This window comes from Gossypium arboreum, chromosome 9, assembly GCF_025698485.1.
Source record: "Gossypium arboreum isolate Shixiya-1 chromosome 9, ASM2569848v2, whole genome shotgun sequence".
Classification (NCBI taxonomy): Eukaryota; Viridiplantae; Streptophyta; class Magnoliopsida; order Malvales; family Malvaceae; genus Gossypium; species Gossypium arboreum.
This window is the reverse complement of record NC_069078.1, coordinates 87,529,988-87,549,540: the sequence shown is the minus strand read 5'-3', so window position 1 is coordinate 87,549,540 and position 19,553 is coordinate 87,529,988. Positions and strand designations below refer to the sequence as shown.

The following is a 19,553-nucleotide window of genomic DNA, read 5'->3' as shown; positions in this document are numbered from 1 at the left end:
GAATTTAAGTTTTATGTTGAATATGAAAAGCTGGAATTTATTTTAAGCAAGTATAAAGATGAAAACTTAAGTTAATTTTGAAGAAAAAAAATGGTTATGGTGGAAGGACTAAATTGGAATTTATGAAAAAGTTACATGGAAATCTTAAGAATGTGATATTAATGACTTTGAATGAATGTAAATTTTTCCGTAACTAACGTAGCGCCGGAAATGTCATCGAATAAGGGGAAAGAGAAAGTGGACGAGGATATCGAGTAAACTCGAGAATTATGGTTTGTATTTCTATAAACCGAATCTAATAATTATTTGTTGAATTTATTATTTATATGAATGGTAAGTATTATTATTATTATTATTATTATTATTATTATTATTATTATTATTATGGTATTGAATTGAATAAAATTCATGAATTATTAGTGATTATTGATATTGAATAGAATATGTGAATATTGAGTGGAAAATTGAAAAATGTATATTGCATTGAAATTAATTTGCATGTGGATTGATATGGAAAAATGTATTAAATTGGATTGAAACTAAAATACAAATGAAATTGAAAAGTTGAAAGTTTATTGAATACCCTATTAACTGTATCGGGCTAGTCGGATATAGTTGGCATGCCATAGGATTGGAAGTGTTCAGGGATATTCCGACTGTGAGTCGATGAGACACTATATGTGTCGACTACTGTGACTGTTCCGGATTCGTTTCGAAGAGGAACTCCGTACCTGACTGTTACTGTTATTGTTCCGGATTTGTTTCAATGAGGTACTTTGTGTACTGCTACTGTTACTGTTACCTTTACGGTGTATTCTGGCTTCGGCCGATGAAACACTGTATACTATCCTCGGTGTGTGGGTTGGATCCGTATATTCGTCCAGGTCTGAGTCATGTTAATAGGGGTAATGAAAAGTATTAAAGACTGTCTGTTACTGAATAATTGATTGTTACAGAATAAACGACTGATACTGAATAAATGAATATTACTGATTAACCAATTATTATTTTTGACTGACTGGTACTGAACGATAAAGATCAATTGGTTGTTACCAAGAATATTGACTGTTATTAAAATGAGATAGTACAAAATATTGAATGAAAGGTGAATAATATTATTACTCAAATGAATTGTAAATAGAAGTACTGAAAAACTAATTGTTACTGAATAATGGACTGCTACTGAATGTCTGAATGATACTGAACACAGGTTATTACTGAATAAATATGAAAAATCGACGGATAATGAACAAACATTGAAATTGTATACATTTCATCGAAAGTGATTAACAAGATCTTAGCATTATATTTCAAAAACAAATGATTGAACTATTAGTAGTAATAGATTGAATTCTCAAGGTTCATTGATATATGATTTATTATTGACTTAAGTATCGGTTTATAGAAATACCACTGAGTTCATATTCAACGTACGGTTTGTCTTCGTGCACAGGTTAAGTTAAAGACAGATCGTCAAATCAGCATCATAAGCTGATCCCGAACTCAAAAAGGTAAAGCATGTTAATTATCAGTAATGGCATGTACCTAGGATGTCTTAAGTGTGTTATATTGGATTGTGATTATAATAGTGAAGTAAGTAAATTGATAATTGATAATAATATATGATAAATGTTTAAAGTTAAGTATTAGATAATATATAAAATGCGTTTGGATTGGTTTAATATTGGTATTTGTATTGGTTGTGGATTGAAATTTACAAGATTGGTAAATTTTTAAAATACAAGGTTCATTTTGAGTTCACATAGTTTGTCACACGGGCGTGTGCCTTGGTTGCCATGGCCGTGTCTTAAAGTCAGTTTAGTACACAGGTAGGCCTGTAATGACCCAAATTTTTACCGTTACCGAAAAAGTGTATTTTCGAGTCTCCGTTTTTGAAAAACGGATTCGTAAATATTTATTAAAAATATTTATGAAGTAAAATGAGTGGTTAATTAGAGTTTAATTAAGTGAATTTAATTTAATTAAGAGTAATTAAGTAAAAGGACCAAATTGAATAAAGTGTGAAAGTTGAATTATAGATTAAAAGAAAATAAAAGGACTAAAAGACAATTATACAAAAATATAAATTGAGGCGGTTTATCGTGAAGAAAATCTAAGATTTTTTTATGTTTAGTATATTATTATATTATTATATAATAAAGATATTTTATGTTTTAATTATATTATATTATATTATATTATATTATATTATATATATATATATATATATATATATATATATATATATAAACTAAAGAAACAGAATGAAATTGAAACGAAACAGAGAAGAAACAGGGGAGAAAGAAAGAAAGAAAAAGAAAAAGGAAAATTTGGGGTTTTAAGGTTCAAAGTTAATTTGGTAAGTCAATTTAATCCATTTTCTTGTAAATTTTGAGTTTATGGAATCCTAGAGATGAATACTACTTGATTTAAGTGAAAATTTTGAAAGTTGTTAGATTTCTAGATATTATTCTTTTTGAATAAAAAGATGAATTAAGGGCTAAATTGATAGAAATTCAAGTTAGAAATGAAATAAGGATTAAATTATAAAGTGATTCATAAGTTTTATGCTTTAAGGACTAAATTGAAAGAATTTCGAAATTATGGTTTTATGATGAAAAATAGATAATTATGTCTAATTTTGGTTAAAAATTAAGTAGAAATAAAGTATGAATTAAGATAGAAAAGTAAGTGAATTTAGTTAGGATTAAATTGAAATTAAAAGTAGAAAATTAACATTTTGTACTAAGACTATTTTGGATAGCAGCAGTAGTCTAAGTTTGAAAAATCACCAAAAATTGTAGAAATTGAATTAGAGGATGAATAAAATATGAAATTAAATCTTATTAAGTCTAGTTTCTTATAAAAGAAACGGTATAAGCAATTGAATTGTAAATTATGAGATATAATAAATTTTGTGAGACAATATCAGAATGAATTCGGGTTCCCCTATTCTGACTTTGGAAAATCACCAAAAATTGGAGAAAAATAATTAGAGGCTTAAAGTTATATTTTTAGAATCCCTAATGAGTCTATTTTCAGGAGAAATCAACGAGAATATTATCTGAGTTCTGTAATGTGAGATAATTATTTTTTAGTGAAGAAGGGTCGAAACTGTTAGATAGTAGAATAGGGATGAATTTAAAGAATAAACTGTACTTAATGGCTAAACGAAAAATTCTGAAAATTTTATGGTAATAATATTTGTGAGTCTAGTTTCAGGAGAAATTAGCGGATCTTAATTTAGAATTCTGTAACTCAAGATATAAATTAGTAATGTATTAATGGTTATGAATTGTATTAATTTCGTAGTCAATTTGGTACCGGAAATCTCGGCTAAGAAAGGACAAGACAAAGTCAACGAGAGTTAGCTCGAAAATTACGGTTTATATTTTTATAATCCGAACTTAATACTTAAATTGTTGGATTTATTATTTAATATATATATGTAGTAGGTGTTTTGAGATGACTATTTGAATTGGATTGAATATTGATTATATTGAATTGATTTATGAATATATATATATATAAATGTTTGAATTGAAATGAATATTGATGTGGAAATTGAATAATAAATATTTGTTATATTGGAAAATATATGTAGTTGGAAGTGTGATGAAATTGATAGAAAATTGTGATTATTGTGAAATTAAATATTTATTAGTGAAAAGTGAATGGAATTATATTGAATTGAAAATATATAGTTAATTAATTAAAATATAAATTAATTGAAAACTGAAAAGTGAATTAAATACCCTATTAACTAGTCGGGCTAGTCGGATATTGTTGGCATGCCATAGGATATGGAAGAGTACGAGTTTTGCCGGCTTACTGATCAGGCACTTATGTGCCGAATACTTTTCTTGATTCTTTATTCCGTATCTTGTTACCTATTCGGCACTTTGTGTGCTAGATATTGTTATTGTTATCGTTCTTATCTTATCGTTCGGATTTGTTCCGATGAGGTACTCGTGTACCGCATCGCCATCGTTATCTTATCGTTCGGCTTTGGCGATGAGGCACTATGTGTTTGTCTTGGTGTGTTGGTTGGATCCGTGTATCCATCTGAGTCCGAGTCATGTTAATAGGGGTAAATAAAGGTATAAAATAACTGATTATTACTAAATAATTGATCTATTACAGGATAATTGATCATTCATGGATATTAGATTCTTGAATAACTGAATATTCTTGGATAATTAATCATTATTGAATAAACGATTGTCATTGAATGAATGATATTCTTGAATAACTTAATTGTTATATTTGTTATTAAATAAATATTTAATAATAATTATTTAATTGATATTATATTATTAGATTAATGAATAAACTAATAAGTTGACAATGTATGGTGATAGTATAGTACAAGTGTAATAAATCATATACATACAATTGTAAAGTACAAATTTATTTACTTATTATTTAAGAAATAATAATAATTATTAAGTTAATATAATAATATAATAAACTAAAGTAAAATAAAAGATAAAAGAAACATAAAAAGAAACAGAACTATTCGAAAACAGAGAAGGGAAAGAACAAAAGAAAGAAAAAGGGGAAGTAGGGAATTTGAAGCTTGGAGTTTAATTGGTAAGCTTAATTAAGTCATTTTTTTTAATTTTGATGTTTTAGAAGCTCTAGAATAAAGTTTTGTTGAATTTAAGTTGAAATTTTGAAAGCTAATAGATTTTTTAGTAGGGTTTATGTTGAAAAAAATAATGGAATTGGGGGTTTATTTGATAGAAATTTTGATTGGAATTGAATAAAGAATTGAATTGTAAACTAACTTATAAGTTTTGAGTTTTAGGATTAAATTGAAATAAATTTGAAATTATGAAAATATGATAAAAATTAAATAGTTAAATGTGAGTTTGGCAAGAAATTGAGTAGCAAAAAGGTATGAATTGAGAAAGAAAAATATATAGGTTTAGTTAGGATTAAATTTGAAATTAAAGTAAAAAGTTAGATAAAAATTTTAGCAATTAAATTGTATTGTGTTAATAATTGTGAAATTATTTTAATTGTTTTGTAGCTAATATCGAGCCTGAAGCATCAGCCCAAAAAGGAAAAGAAAAGATCGTCGAGGATTAAATCCGAAGAGAATTCTGGTTTGTATCACTATAACTCAAGCTTTATAATTAATATGTATTTAATTTAATATGTATGTGTGGCAAGTACGTATTTTAAGGTAAGTATTTAATGATCTGATAAAATTTGTGATTGGGTATTAAAATTGAGATTAATACTGAACTGAATTATGGGATATTGAATATTGTTTTGAATACCGAATTGAACTGTGAAATTACTGAATATTGTTATGTATACTGCATTGAACTGTAAAATTTTTGATGAAACGAATTACTGTATTACTGTGAAAATTGATCGAAATAATAAATTATAATTAATATTGAGAAATTGTACTGAAAAATGATTTGAGTACCCTATTAACTAGTCGGATATAGTACGCATGCCATAGGATATGGAAGAGTATGGGTTTTTTCCGGCTTACTGATCAGGCACTTATGTGCCGACTATTGTTACTGTTACAGTTACTATTACCGATTCGACACTTTGTGTGTCGAATACTGTTACCTTTATTGATACTGTTACTGCTACCGTTACTGATTACTATTTAGGTAATGTGTACCATTAAGGCACAATGTGTCGTATTGGTGTGTTGGTTGGAATCCATGTATCCACTAAGTCCGAGTCAAGTTAATAGGGACAAATAAAATAAATTTATTGATAAAACTAAATTTGAATAATATGGTATATGTGAAAGGTGAGAATTGAAATAAAGAAATAAGAATGGTATATATATAATCAAATGATAACATCAAAAGATTGAATTGTTCATTAAGTGATGCTAATTGTAATGTAAAAGTATGTGTGTGATTTAATGTATTTAATTATAAATTGAATTATAGTGATACCACTGAGTAATGCATACTCAGCATACGATTGTTTCCGTGCGCAGGTTGTAGAAGTCAAGTATTGAACCAGCATCAAAAGGCAGACCCAATTTCAGCAAACTTTTGGTGATGTATATTTTCTTTTGGTAATGTGGCATATACATAGGATGTGTATAAAGGTTGTTATGTTTTGAATATAAATGATTAAAATGTTAGTATTATTAGTCTAAAATTATAATAATGAAGTTTATCCATTTCAATTTAATTAGTACATTGATAAATTCAAATTGATATTATATTGACTGAGTTTGGTCGAAAATATTTAGAATAGAAAATGAGTATGTGAAATGAATTGATTGAATTGGTTATGTTTGAAATGGATACAGTTTTAATTGCATGAAGTTTTATGTAAAAATAAGCAGAAATACTGTCGAAATTTATTTAAAAAAATAATCGGAGTACTTGAATGAGTCCCGTTTCACTTTTAATACATGTTTTAGACTTCGAGAGTTCATTATAGGGACTTAGTTATTAAATTATACTATGAATGTTATTTTATTTGTGAATTATTCGTAAGTTATCTGATATGTTCGGTAATGCCTCGTAACCTTATTTCGGCGACGATTCGGGGTTAGGGGGTGTTACACATATCTTGTAAAGATTAGATTAGATTCGATATTATATATCTTACAAATCCCATGTGTTGAAACCATTCTTTTGAAAACGGGGATCGACTTTGTTTGAAAGTGAAAATTAAAATGGGAGTCGCCACCAATCTTTTATCAGGTGTGATCGGATCACCTTTGTTTTAATAAATCAATTTTAGTTTACTAAAACAGGGCCTTTGGTCTACGAAACTTGAGAGAATGAGTTCGGGAGTCGGTTACGTGCGAGGAAGGATTAACAACCTCGACACGCCCAAAAAATTGGTACCGAATTGATTAGTTAGTGTCTTAATGTCGAAAATTAAAAATCGGGAAGGGACTTGAAATACGATCTTTTCTATTAATACTGATTTTAAAATTCTTGAATTGACTTAAATCGATTTGTTTAAAGATTTCCTTATCTCGAGATATCGGAGTATCACATCCCGTAAGTTAGGACACAATACCATGAATTCCGAGCACAAGGTCATCTTTTAATTTAAATTGGAAATCCGTGCATTTCAAAACTCAAAAGGATATTTAGCTATTTAGAACCACCAAGAGAACCGAAACCCTGTAAGTTAGGGCACAATTCTTCGATGTTCCAAAATGCGAAACATTGCCTTATTTATTGAAATTAGTAAAAACATGAATAAAAATCTTTAATGTAATGAACAACAGAATGATATAAAATAGGCGGGAGACAAAAATAAACGAGTTAGAAATACATTGAAACAAATAATAAATATGACAACAATATTAAAACAATAACAATGCATGCGATATATAAAACGTAATAATAGTATCCAATTTGAAATAAAAACAACGAATATATACATAATAAAGATATTAAGAGTATGTACGTAAAATATATATATTTATAAATAGTAATAGTGTTAGAAATATACTATATATAGTGTTTGAAGTATAAACATAAAATAGAAAAATATAACTAGTAATGTTAAGATATATATAATATATACATATGTATAAAATAGATATAAAAAAATATGTACATAATATAGTGTAAAAATACATACATAATATAATTAAAATATATACATAAGATAACATGTAGAAAAAAAATATAAATAATATAGTATTAAAGATATATACATAAAATAGTATAATATATATATACGTAATATAGAATTTAGAATATACCTAATATATTAAAAGAATATATACATAATATAATATTAAGAAATATAATAATAACAAAAAAAGAGAGGAGAGAGTGGGTGATTTTCGCCACAAGGTCACACCGATTAGGTCATCAGATCACATGCCAACCAGACACTACGGCAAATGGACCTCAAAAAAACTTTTCGGTAAAATGGAAAGCTTCCTCCTTTTATTTTTACTTTAGATAAAAGAAACAAAATAAAACTGAAAGGAAAACAATAAGCAAACAAAGAACTTGAAACGAGAATAGACCAAGAAACCTCTTTTGCTTTGATATTTGATTAATCTCCAAAAAAAAAACTAGCCTCTCCAAAAACTAGCCTTTACAATAACTCTTCTCCTTGATTACTCTAAAAAAACCTCTCAAAAATCCTTTACAATAACTTTCTCCCCCAAAACTTCTTCTTTGCCTAAATACAAAATATGAGAAGGCTTATATAGCCATTTACCAAATATTTTTTATTGTTTATGTCTTCATTTGTAGGTACAAGTGGTGGTGGAGCAAGTGTGGCTAATGGAGTAGGTGGTGGAGCAAGTGTGGCTAGTGGAGTTAGTGGTGGAGCAAGTGTGGCTAGTGGAGTTGGTGGTGGCAAAGACTAGAATTTAGTTGAGAAAAGTTTAGGTTGTGGGTTAGGGTTTTTTTATTTTGATTTGGGCTTCGGGTTTAGGCCATTGAGGTTTTGATGTAAATTGGGTTTTGGATAGTTAAGATTTTGGGTTTTGGGTTTAATTTTGATGGGTTAGGTAAGGTTAAATTGGGTTTTGATGTAAATGGGTTAAAATTGGCCTACAACACCATGGTTTAAGGGATATACGAGTCTCGCCCGTTGATGTAATTTAATCTAGATCGTAAGATTTGGGGGAGCTCAACTATAAATAAAGAGCTTCCCCCTCACTTGTAAATCATCAATTGTCTCTTTATTATTTATGAATAAGAGCATATTGAGAGCATTAACTCAAATAACTCTTATGTATTATTTTCTGTGGTTTTTTGTTGTTCTTTTAGTATAATTGTTTCTACTATATAAATTGGTGCATTGGAGGAATTTTTAAGGAATCCTCACTTGCAGTGATTAGATTGACTTAGGCGAGTTTGGAACGAACGAATTGCCTAAAGTTGCACAGAACACGAGAGAAAGTTCTAACCCCGTTACAAAAGCACATGGTAGGTCCTTTATTATAAAAACCTCATCATTTAGTTAATTTATTATTAAATAGATTAATTTAGTCTCTATACTATTAAACATTGATAAAATAAGACCAAATTTAAACAGAATTAACATTTACTACTTAAAAAATCATTTATTATTGACAAAGTTAATATTTTAAAGACTTTATGATTTTATAAATGAATTTTTTTTTAAAAATTAAATTGCAGATAAAGAAATTTGGGTGGTTTTTTTTTCTTTGACGTGATTGTATACCTCCCACCCTGATCTCAACTCATCCCGAACCCAATTTTATTTAAAAATTTAATACATGAATTCAACTTAGAAAAAGTAAAAATTGTGACTCCAACTTTATCCAATCGAAAATATTAAATAACATTTATATTGTATTATTTTTATAAAATTAAACAAGATGCATATGATAAAATCCTATAAAATAAAAATATCTAATTAAAATATAAAAAAACTTAAAATATCGTATAATCCGATAAAAGTTAAAATTTTAAATTAAAATATATAAATTAAATAAGAATAATATTTTGATAGCCTTAGACATCAACTTAACTTTTTAATTAAAAAATGGCCCCGATTTTGAAAAAAAAAATGGTAGCCCATATGATAAAAGTGGAAGTGAAAGGCATTAAATTTGAGAACCCTAAATTAGTCTCCCTATGGCCTTTGAAATCTCAAGTTAATGGGATAGGCGTGTCCTACGGGACTGTCCAAAAAGCAAGGTCCAAATGCAACATTGCATGCATATGTGTGGTAAAAATATTGGCTTCAACGCCTTTTCATCCATTATAAAAGGGAATCAACTCTTCCACTTTTGCTATATTGCAAAACACAACAATGATGTCTAAAGCTTGCTTGTGTTGGGTTTTTCTTGGAACAGTGCTTGTTTTCAACCTTATTCCCACTTTAGCTTATGAACAAAACCCGCTATTCCAGCATCGTGATCCTTCTCGGCGGCGGATTTTAGTTGTAAGAGAGGACGGTGAGGGTAAGAACCCATTCACCGGTGGGAAACGGTTATTAGGAGAGGATGTTGAGGAAGAGAGTCCGTTCGCCGGTGAGAAACCACCTAGTGATGAGGGAGGGGAGCCAGGAAGATTATTGGAAGAGAATGTCGAGGAAGAAAGTCCGTTTGCCGGTGAGAAACCACCTAGTGACGAAGGAGATAAGCCCCCAGAAAGATTACTAAAAGAAATTGAGGTTATCGGTGAGAAACGAAAACTACAAGCAGATGTCGAGGAAGAGAGTCCATTCGCCGGCGAGAAACCGCCTAGTGACGAAGGAGACAATCCTCCAGAAAGATTACTAAAAGACATCGAGGTCATCGGTGAGAAACGAAAACTACAAGATGTTGAGGAAGAAAGTCCATTCGCCGGCGAGAAACCACCTAGTGACGAAGGAGACAATCCTCCAGAAAGATTACTAAAAGACATTGAGGTCATCGGTAAGAAACGAAAACTACAAGACGTTGAGGAAGAGAGCCCATTTGCCGGCGAGAAACCACCTAGTGACGAAGGAGACAATCCTCCAGAAAGATTACTAAAAGACATTGAGGTCGTCGGTGAAAAACGGTTACTACAAGCAGACGTCGAGGAAGAAAGTCCATTCGCCGGCGAGAAACCACCTAGTGACGAAGGAGATAATTCCCCAGAAAGATTATTAAAAGACATTGAGCTCATCCGTGAGGAACGATTACTACAAGACGTTGAGGAAGAGAGTCCATTCGCCGGCGAGAAACCACCTAGTGACGAAGGAGATAGTCCTCCAGAAAGATTACTAGCAGGCATTGGGGTCATCGGTGAGAAACGATTACTACAAGCAGACGTCGAGGAAGAGAGTCCATTCGCCGGTGAGAAACCACCTAGTGACGACGAAGGAAACAATCCACCAGCAAGATTACTAGAAGAAGAAGACGACGACAATGATAATGAGAAAAAAAACAAACCAGCTAAATTACATACGAAGAACAAACCACACGATTCGTTTTACGTCGAGAAACCACGAGAGGCTCAACCACTGATCCTACGACGACTTGGTAAATCTCCTCCTAGACGCTTATTACGTATGGATAATGATGATGTTTCACATGACCCACATTTTCTAAATGTTATGAGACGACAGCATCATAAGCATCCACATGAACATAAACCATAAATCTCACCTTCTTCAAAAATGGAAATTGAGGGCTCACTTACACTATAGCCCTGAAGCAAATAAGTACCTTTTGCATGGTAATTAAGTGCCATTAGCATGTAATGTATAGCTAGTTTTATATCAAAGTTGGTCCCAAGTCTTGATTTGAGAGGCCATTAGCATGTTCTTATGTAGGTTCCAAATATTCCTACATCATGTATATATAATATGAGTTATTATTAATCTAAAAGGAAATAATATATGCACATAAGAGCATATATGGTTTTTTGTTTTTAATTTTTGCCCAATAAAATTTTTATTGATAAGAACTAATGCCACTAATACCAACTTAAGTAAGTGCATCATCCCAATTATTTAATTCTCAAAAACATAAACAATTTTGAGATTTTTTAATAAGTTTATACGATTATTAATAATTTTAAAAGTTTCAGCAAATCTCTAACATCAGACTCAACAATCTAGTTTTTACCATTTGTCCATACAAATATCTAAGAGATGATTTGTGTATGCTAAAACTATCAATTTATCTCTTAATATTATATAAACTCAGGTTTAATTTAGTTTACCCATATGATTAATATAAATTAACCCCATTGGATATGAAACACTATCTACCATATCATTTTAGTAGAGGCATTTTTTTTATTTAAAAATTGCATATCCAATTGGTCCAATGACGTTAACAAAATTATCTCAGATCATGATGTAAGTCAAGATATTATTCAGAATCTTGATTTAAAATTTATCTTTTATCATCATTGTTCATGTGATGATAAAATGGCAAAGAAGGTGAAGTTATGCAAGGTATCAAAGGCGACAAGTTACAAAATTAAGTGCTTCTTAAAGGTTGCATCATATATCCTCGTTGAAGGATGTTGAATTAGTGGATTACTAAATTCTTATTCTTGCCCATGCAGTTAATATATTCAACATAGTGATATATATACTCCATCTACGTAGAAATCGAGTTTTAATTCGATTATTATTATTTTACCATCATAAAAATGTGAGTTTGAACACATTCACTTTAAGGATTGGGGTATGATTAAATGTCATAAGTTTAATTATGAATTTTATTCCAAAATCTTACAAATATAAAAAAAAATTGAATAATTAGTCAAATTAAGTAACACTGAGTAATTAGTCATAACTTAGCAGGTAATTCACTTAATTTTTTATTCAATGCGTACGACAAAAAAATTTGAAATGTTATAATTAAAATTTTTTATTTCCAAAATCTTACACAGCAAGTCCAAGCGGTAATGATATTATCTTGTACCTAAACTGATGGCTCACTTTTTCTAAGTAATGGGGAAGAGGATCGAAACATACCACTGAAAGACTCTACGGAGACAAAGATCGGTTGTCAAGAACGTAGAAGAGGTAGGATGGGCACAGGGGCGAAGCCAGAATAATTTTTTAGGGGGGCCGAATGAAATTTTAATTTTTTTATAGTCTATATCTTTATAATTTTTTAAGTTTTAAATTGAATTTTTATAATTTTAGCGGGCTAAAGTGTAATTTTACCATTACTAATTTAAATTTTTTAAAAAAATTTAGAGGGCCTACATGGCAATTTTTCATTTTAGAGGGGGTTGGGGCTAGAATCGTCTCTAGATGAGCGGTTGGTCAGATCTAGTATGGATTATACATGAACGATAGTTGGAGTCGGCGGCTCTCATAGGTACCCCCATTTGGGATCCCTGAGGTAGAGGATCAAGTTGAACTTGTCTCATATATAAATGTGCATATCAGCTTACTATTTCTACTTGATACTCACAAAAATATCACGCCATTTTAGTTAGTGAATTTAATGGATGTCATTTGAGTCATGACTAAAAATTAAAAATTTGAAAAATATAAATACTAAAAATAATCAAAATAGAAAATAAAAATTGAATTCACAGCTTACACATGGTACAAGACTAATCAGATTTAATTATTAGATCAAAATTGAAAATTGAAAATTTTTTAAAAAAATCTACAACAACTTACGCATAATCATAATTTATCTATTTGATTTCTTGTATCCTTAATTGTGAATATGATAAAATTTCATAATAATATCCTTGATTGAACAAATTGCTTTAGGTAATGATCGAATCACAAATATTCCCGCCCCTTGTATCATAAATAGTACCAATAAATTACTTGAAAATTTGCCCCTTGCAATAGGGATATGTCCCTTTCTGCAAGTTGCAACGTATATATGTCCATATGGTTTCTAGAAGGTTTAACCATTTACATCAAAATACAATAAAAAATGGTTGGAGATATTTTATACTGAGTTTGAATCCAGGGTTTTATCGAAATATCATCTTAAATCAAATATTATTTTGAAAAATACAAATAAAATTGATGTTGAGAATCTCAGTTTTATCATTTCAATGTGCCATAAACTAGTATTATTATATTATTTATAATAGAGGTAGTGACAATATAAATCTTGTTACATTCTAGAAAAATGCCATGAGACAATATATATGATCTTGACTCATGAAAATAAAGTGCTTTTAATTAGTTATCAAAAGGGAAAAATCAAGATACTTGACAAGTTAAATTAAGATGCCAATATGGAACAGTACTGTTCTTATTTTCACCATATCCATCCCTTCACATTTTCTTGCTCCTTCTCTCTTCGATTTCAAGAAGTTCTTCAAGCAAATTATCATCCAATACTCTATTTCGAACACCTGTTTGCCTCTTTCAATTATTGAAGAAGAAGAAGATGACGATGAACCGGTCGAAGAGGAACGGTGGTAAGCGTTAGCACCCATGGGATACTCGTGCGGGAAATTAAGAATGGCAAACTGACCTCTCATGGCATAAGCGGCTCTATCATAAGCTCGAGCAGCCTCCTCGGCGGTGTTAAATGTCCGGAGCCAAACACGAGCTCCTTGTTGGTTGGGGTCGCGTATCTCGGCCCCAAACGTCCCCCAAGGCCGACTACGTACACCCCGGTAACGAGTCATCTCGCCTCCGCTGCCTTTCTTGCTGTTACAGTTACCCTCCATTGCCAAAACTTAAAAGCTAAAGCTGTTTGTATTTTGTGCATGGCTGATATGTGAGTGGGGAAATAGTATTTTATATGGATTGGAAAAAGGCCATTCTTAAAGTTTGGCAACACCAAACCCTACATAAATTAAACACATGAAGGAATCCATGACTGAGAAATTTATTATTAAATTTTCACTAATTTTATGGATAAATAATATTAACAACAAAATGATGTGACACTTTATATCATCATTTTAAGTAAAAATTTGAGGGTAAAATTCACAAATAATTCCTTTACTGTTTTTAATAATTTTTTATTTTTTTAACTTACATTTTTTTTTCCTTTTATTTCTTCGTCACCCGAAGACCCCTAACCATTCTTGACTTCAACTATGACTTATTTTATTTGGCAGTGCCATGCTTGTTACTCTGGGGTCTGGGCAAAGTTGCCTTGCCTCTCAAAGTCGGGAATTACATATGTAATTCTTTTTACTATTGTCTCAATGGCGTTAAGAAAGTGACCTATGATCATGAAATAAAAAGAATGTTTGGCCTACATAATATTCAGAATATTATTCTTTAAATTTTATCTTCCATCATTGTGCATGTGACAAAATTGACAAAGATTGTGGGACATATATGCAAACCAAAGGCCACGAGAATCAAAGGTTAGACATTACAAAACTAAGTGCTTCTGAAAATTTTAAAAAAAAAATTTCTTCTAATATATATATATATATATATATCCCACATTTCCTATCAGAAGGATCTTGAATATGAGTGATGAAAAATTCTTACTCTTTTGCCCATGCAATTAATATCTTCAACAATCAACATAATGAAATATATATACTTATACTTTAATAAAATGCACTAAAAAAATCAATTTTCATATTTGATTTTCTTAAAAATTTAATTTGAATTATAGATTGAATTTTAATTCAATTGGTATAGTTGCTATTATAATAAAAAGAAAAAAGATATAAGTTCAAGCATCCTTAAGTCCAATTTAAGGGCTTCAAAAGGGGGATCACGGGTAAAACCATACAATGCATTAAAAGAAAAAATGGCTTTTTAACTTTTGGGTTTTTGTTACAAGTCTACAACTTTCTACTCCCACAGTTCATTGAGGAGAATGCCATACAAGAGTGAAGCCGATTTTGTTTTTAAAAGGTCGAGGTAAAATTATATAATTTTAATGGGTCAACGTTAAAAATCTTGTTTTGAAAAAGCTTAAATTGAATCATTAGTTTTTTATAAGGATTACAATGTAAAATTTTTATTTATTTAAAGGTTAAAAAGGCTTAAATTGAATTTTTCGAAAGGATTTAAAAGGAAATTTAGAGGGAGCAAGGCGTTAAGGTTGTTCAACATGTACCCTAAGTTAATGGATATTGACCTTGAGTCAAAAGCAACTTTCCCTTAAATCAAAGCAAAATATTTGTTTAAATACAATCAATTTATATTTTTTAGTCATTACAATAATAACAGCCTCAACTGAATTAATACTCAATTATACAAGAGTTTAAATTTTTACAAAGGAACAATTATTATTTAGAAAATATTTATTCTTTTTACATAATAATAATAATTATAATATTTGAACAAAATACTATAATCTTCGCCATCTCGATTTTACCATTTCTATTTTTTTTGAGTGTCATAGTCTAAAATTTGTTTATATTATTTATATTATAGGTAGTGACAATATATATCTGACCCATCAAAATAAAGTGCTTTTAATTAGTCATCAAAAGGGAAAAATCAAGAAAGACTTTCAAGATACTTAACAAGTTAAATTAAGATGCCAATGGAACAGTAGTGTTCTTATTGTCACTATATCCATCCCTTCACATTTTCTTGCTCTTTCTCTCTTCAATTTCAAGAAGTTCTTCAAGCAAATTATCATCCAAATATTCTATTTCGAACACCTGTTTGCCACTCTCCATTGCTGACGACGAGGATGAGCCGGTCGAAGACGAACCGCGATAAGCATTAGCACCCATGGGATACTCCTGCGGGAAATTAAGGATTGCAAATTGACCTCTCATGGCATAAGCGGCTCTATCATAAGCTCTAGCAGCCTCCTCGGCGGTGTTAAATGTTCCAAGCCAAACCCGAGCTCCTTGCTGGTTGGGGTCGCGTATCTCAGCCCCAAACGTCCCCCAAGGTCGACTACGTCCACCCCGGTATCGAGTGATCCCGCCCCCGCTGCCTCCCTTGCTCTTATGGTTGCCCTCCATTGCCAAACTTAGAAGCTCAAGCTGCTTGTATTATGTGCATGGCTGATATGAGTGGGGGAAATAGCAATTTACATGGATTGGTATAAGGGAATTCTTAAAGTTTGGCAGCACTGCTGGGGTCCTTACATAAATTAAACAAATGAAGGAATCCATGGCTGAGAATCTTATCCACGTGCTTACAAGAAACTTCCATTAAGCTTTATTTTGTTTTCTTTTTAGTTTATCCTTATGTTTTGAATTGCGTTTTAGTTATCAAATTTTAATTTGTTACCAAAGGATGATTAAAATAATTTTTTTGTTGGTTTGTAACATTTTGATCGGATAATCGTTAAAGATATAATAGTAAGCTGGAGAAAAATATTATTATTATTTTAGGTGAAAATTTTAGGTCAATTTGCATAAATAATCCTTGAACTTTTTTTTTTGAACAATTCAAATCTTTTTCTTTTAGTTTCTTTTAACTTTTATTTTTATTTTCCTTTTATTTCTTCGTGACCCCAAGACCCCTAACCATTCTTGACTTCAACTATGACTGATTCTTTTTAGCAGTGCCATGCTCGTTACTCTCAGCAAAGTTGCCTCTCAAAGTCGGGAATTACATATGTAATTCTTTTTATTATTGTCCAATGACGTTAAGAAGGTGACCTATGATCATGATATAAAGAATGTTTGGCCTACATAATATTATGAATATTCTTTACGATCTATCTTCCATCATTGTGCATGTGACAAAATTGGCAAAGGTTGTGTGACATATATGCACAAGAATCAGAGGTTAGGGATTACAAAACCAAGTGCTTCTTAAAAGTTGATCTATTTTGTGAATCACGCCTCGGCTTTGTTGTTAAAAGTTGAGATATTAGGCTATTGATTACTTATGTTTGAGTCTCTCACACTATTAGAGGTGTTTATAGATTAAGTTTTGTTAAAGTACGATATTAACACGTTTAATATTTGTCCATTCTCAGTCTAAAATATGAGTCTAAAAGTTTTCCTAAGTCTACCCGTATTTTCAAATAGCTACTTCAAACTCATTTAGGTCAACTCATATTATTTTAAAAAAAAATTAAAAATATATTTATATTATTTTTAATTCAATATTTAATAATTTTTTATTAAAATTTTATATATAATCATTTTAGCGTTTTTATATACTACTATAGATTTAAATTTTATGTGTTATAAATGACATAATATATAAAAATAACATAATCTAGAACAATAAAAACTTAACAACGGGTGTCGAGACCATTTTTAAAACCGAGTTTTGGGAAAATGGGAATCAACTTAAAAAAACGAAAATGGGAGTCGCCACCAATCTTTTTTAGGTGTGATTGGATCACCTTTAAAATATTTTGTTTTAAAATCATTAGTTTTTGGTCTACGAAATAAAAGAACGGGTTCAGGAGTCGGTTACGTACGAGGAAGGATTAGCACCCTCGTAACGCCCAAAAATTGGTACCTAATTAATTATCAAATGTCTTTAAGGTCGAAAATTTAAGAATTTTATGATACAATCCTCTTTAAAATATTTTGATTTTTTTGAAAATTGGGGTTCACTTGTATCAAAATATTGACACTAAGTTAGCATTTTGGAAATCCCTATCTCGAAAACAACAAAACGCCATATCCAGTAAGTTAGGACACAACGCTTTGAAATTTCTAAGACAGTTGCTCGTATTTTGAAAATCTTTAAAAACTCAACGAGAAAAGTTGCAACCCAATAAGTTAGGGCACTACTTTTCTCGAAGCTTCCAAATACCAAGCATTGCCTTTTTATTTTTTGAAAACTTTGAAGTCTCTCTTTTTTTAAAACCGATGCATGAAGGAGCATATAACATATGAGATAACATATAATTCAACATAAAACATAATGCATATTTAAGAAGAATAGGTAAAAATCCTAAACATATAATTCAACATATATTTAAACACAAATGATGCATGATATACAATTTTAACACATATATAAAAATACATTTGAAAATAAATTATAAAAGTCTAAGATACTACATATCATATAAAATACATAACATAGCAATAATACATTAATTCTAAAGTAAAAGCAAGTATTATATAATAATAAAATATAATTTTTAAAAAAATATATATATATGTATAATACAGACGATTGATAAATAGAATGAGCATAGATAAAAATGTGATATTTAATAGTACAATATATAAAAAATATTTATAAGAATAATAATTATAAAAACTAAAATATAATGGTTTAGAAAAATAATGTATAAAATATCAAATATGAAAGAATTTATATTTATAATAAAATAATTGTATAATATATATAATAAGTAATTAATGATGACATATATGTATTACACAAATCATTGTATTATAATATCTTCAAAATGTGTAATAATAGAATATAAGTAAAGTAATTATTAACATATAAATAAAAATAAGTGTATAATACAAGTTAAAACTTTTAATGATAATAATATATAGATAAAAAATATATATAATGGTATAAAAGATGACATAATAATATAAAATAATTATAATATATAATATGAAAATATATATGTAAAAATAATATATAATATATAAATAATATAAATAATACATAATATAATAATAATATATAAATAATAATGTAAAATAATAATAATTTGTAAAAAAATAATATACAATAAATAATAATAATAATATGTATAATAAAATAATTATAATATATAATATAAAGATATATAAATATTATGTGATAAAAATATACTATAATAAATAATAAGTAACGATATATGTTAATTAATATGATAATACAAGTTAAAACTTTTAATGATAATAATATATAGATAAAAATATATATAATGGTATAAAAGATGACATAATAATATAAAATAATTATAATATATAATATGAAAATATATATGTAAAAATAATATATAATATATAAATAATATAAATAATACATAATATAATAATAATATATAAATAATAATGTAAAATAATAATAATTTGTAAAAAAATAATATACAATAAATAATAATAATAATATGTATAATAAAATAATTATAATATATAATATAAAGATATATAAATATTATGTGATAAAAATATACTATAATAAATAATAAGTAACGATATATGTTAATTAATATGATAATAGAAAGATATGAAGTAATATAATAAGTAAATAATAATAAGATATATAATATGTATATTTATATTAAAATATAATAGTATATGTATAAAGTTTAAAATAAATAGGTCATA

At 28.9% G+C, this 19,553-nt stretch overlaps 1 protein-coding gene, 1 long non-coding RNA gene and 1 pseudogene across 2 annotated transcripts; 1 reads left to right on the top strand and 2 right to left on the bottom strand.

The window, feature by feature from the left end:
• The first annotated feature begins 1,474 nt into the window (after window positions 1–1,474).
• LOC128280637 (uncharacterized) lies at window positions 1,475–6,119 on the top strand. Its single transcript, XR_008270734.1, has 3 exons — window positions 1,475–1,511; window positions 5,036–5,111; window positions 5,981–6,119. It is a non-coding gene; the product is annotated as an uncharacterized LOC128280637 (long non-coding RNA).
• A 7,573-nt stretch (window positions 6,120–13,692) lies between these two features.
• Window positions 13,693–14,132, bottom strand: LOC108455284 (ethylene-responsive transcription factor ERF096-like; annotated as a pseudogene).
• A 1,794-nt stretch (window positions 14,133–15,926) lies between these two features.
• Window positions 15,927–16,319, bottom strand: LOC108455282 (ethylene-responsive transcription factor ERF096-like). Its single transcript, XM_017753863.1, has one exon. The coding sequence runs from the start codon at window positions 16,317–16,319 to the stop codon at window positions 15,927–15,929; it is 393 nt and encodes a 130-aa protein (XP_017609352.1).
• Window positions 16,320–19,553: the final 3,234 nt, after the last annotated feature.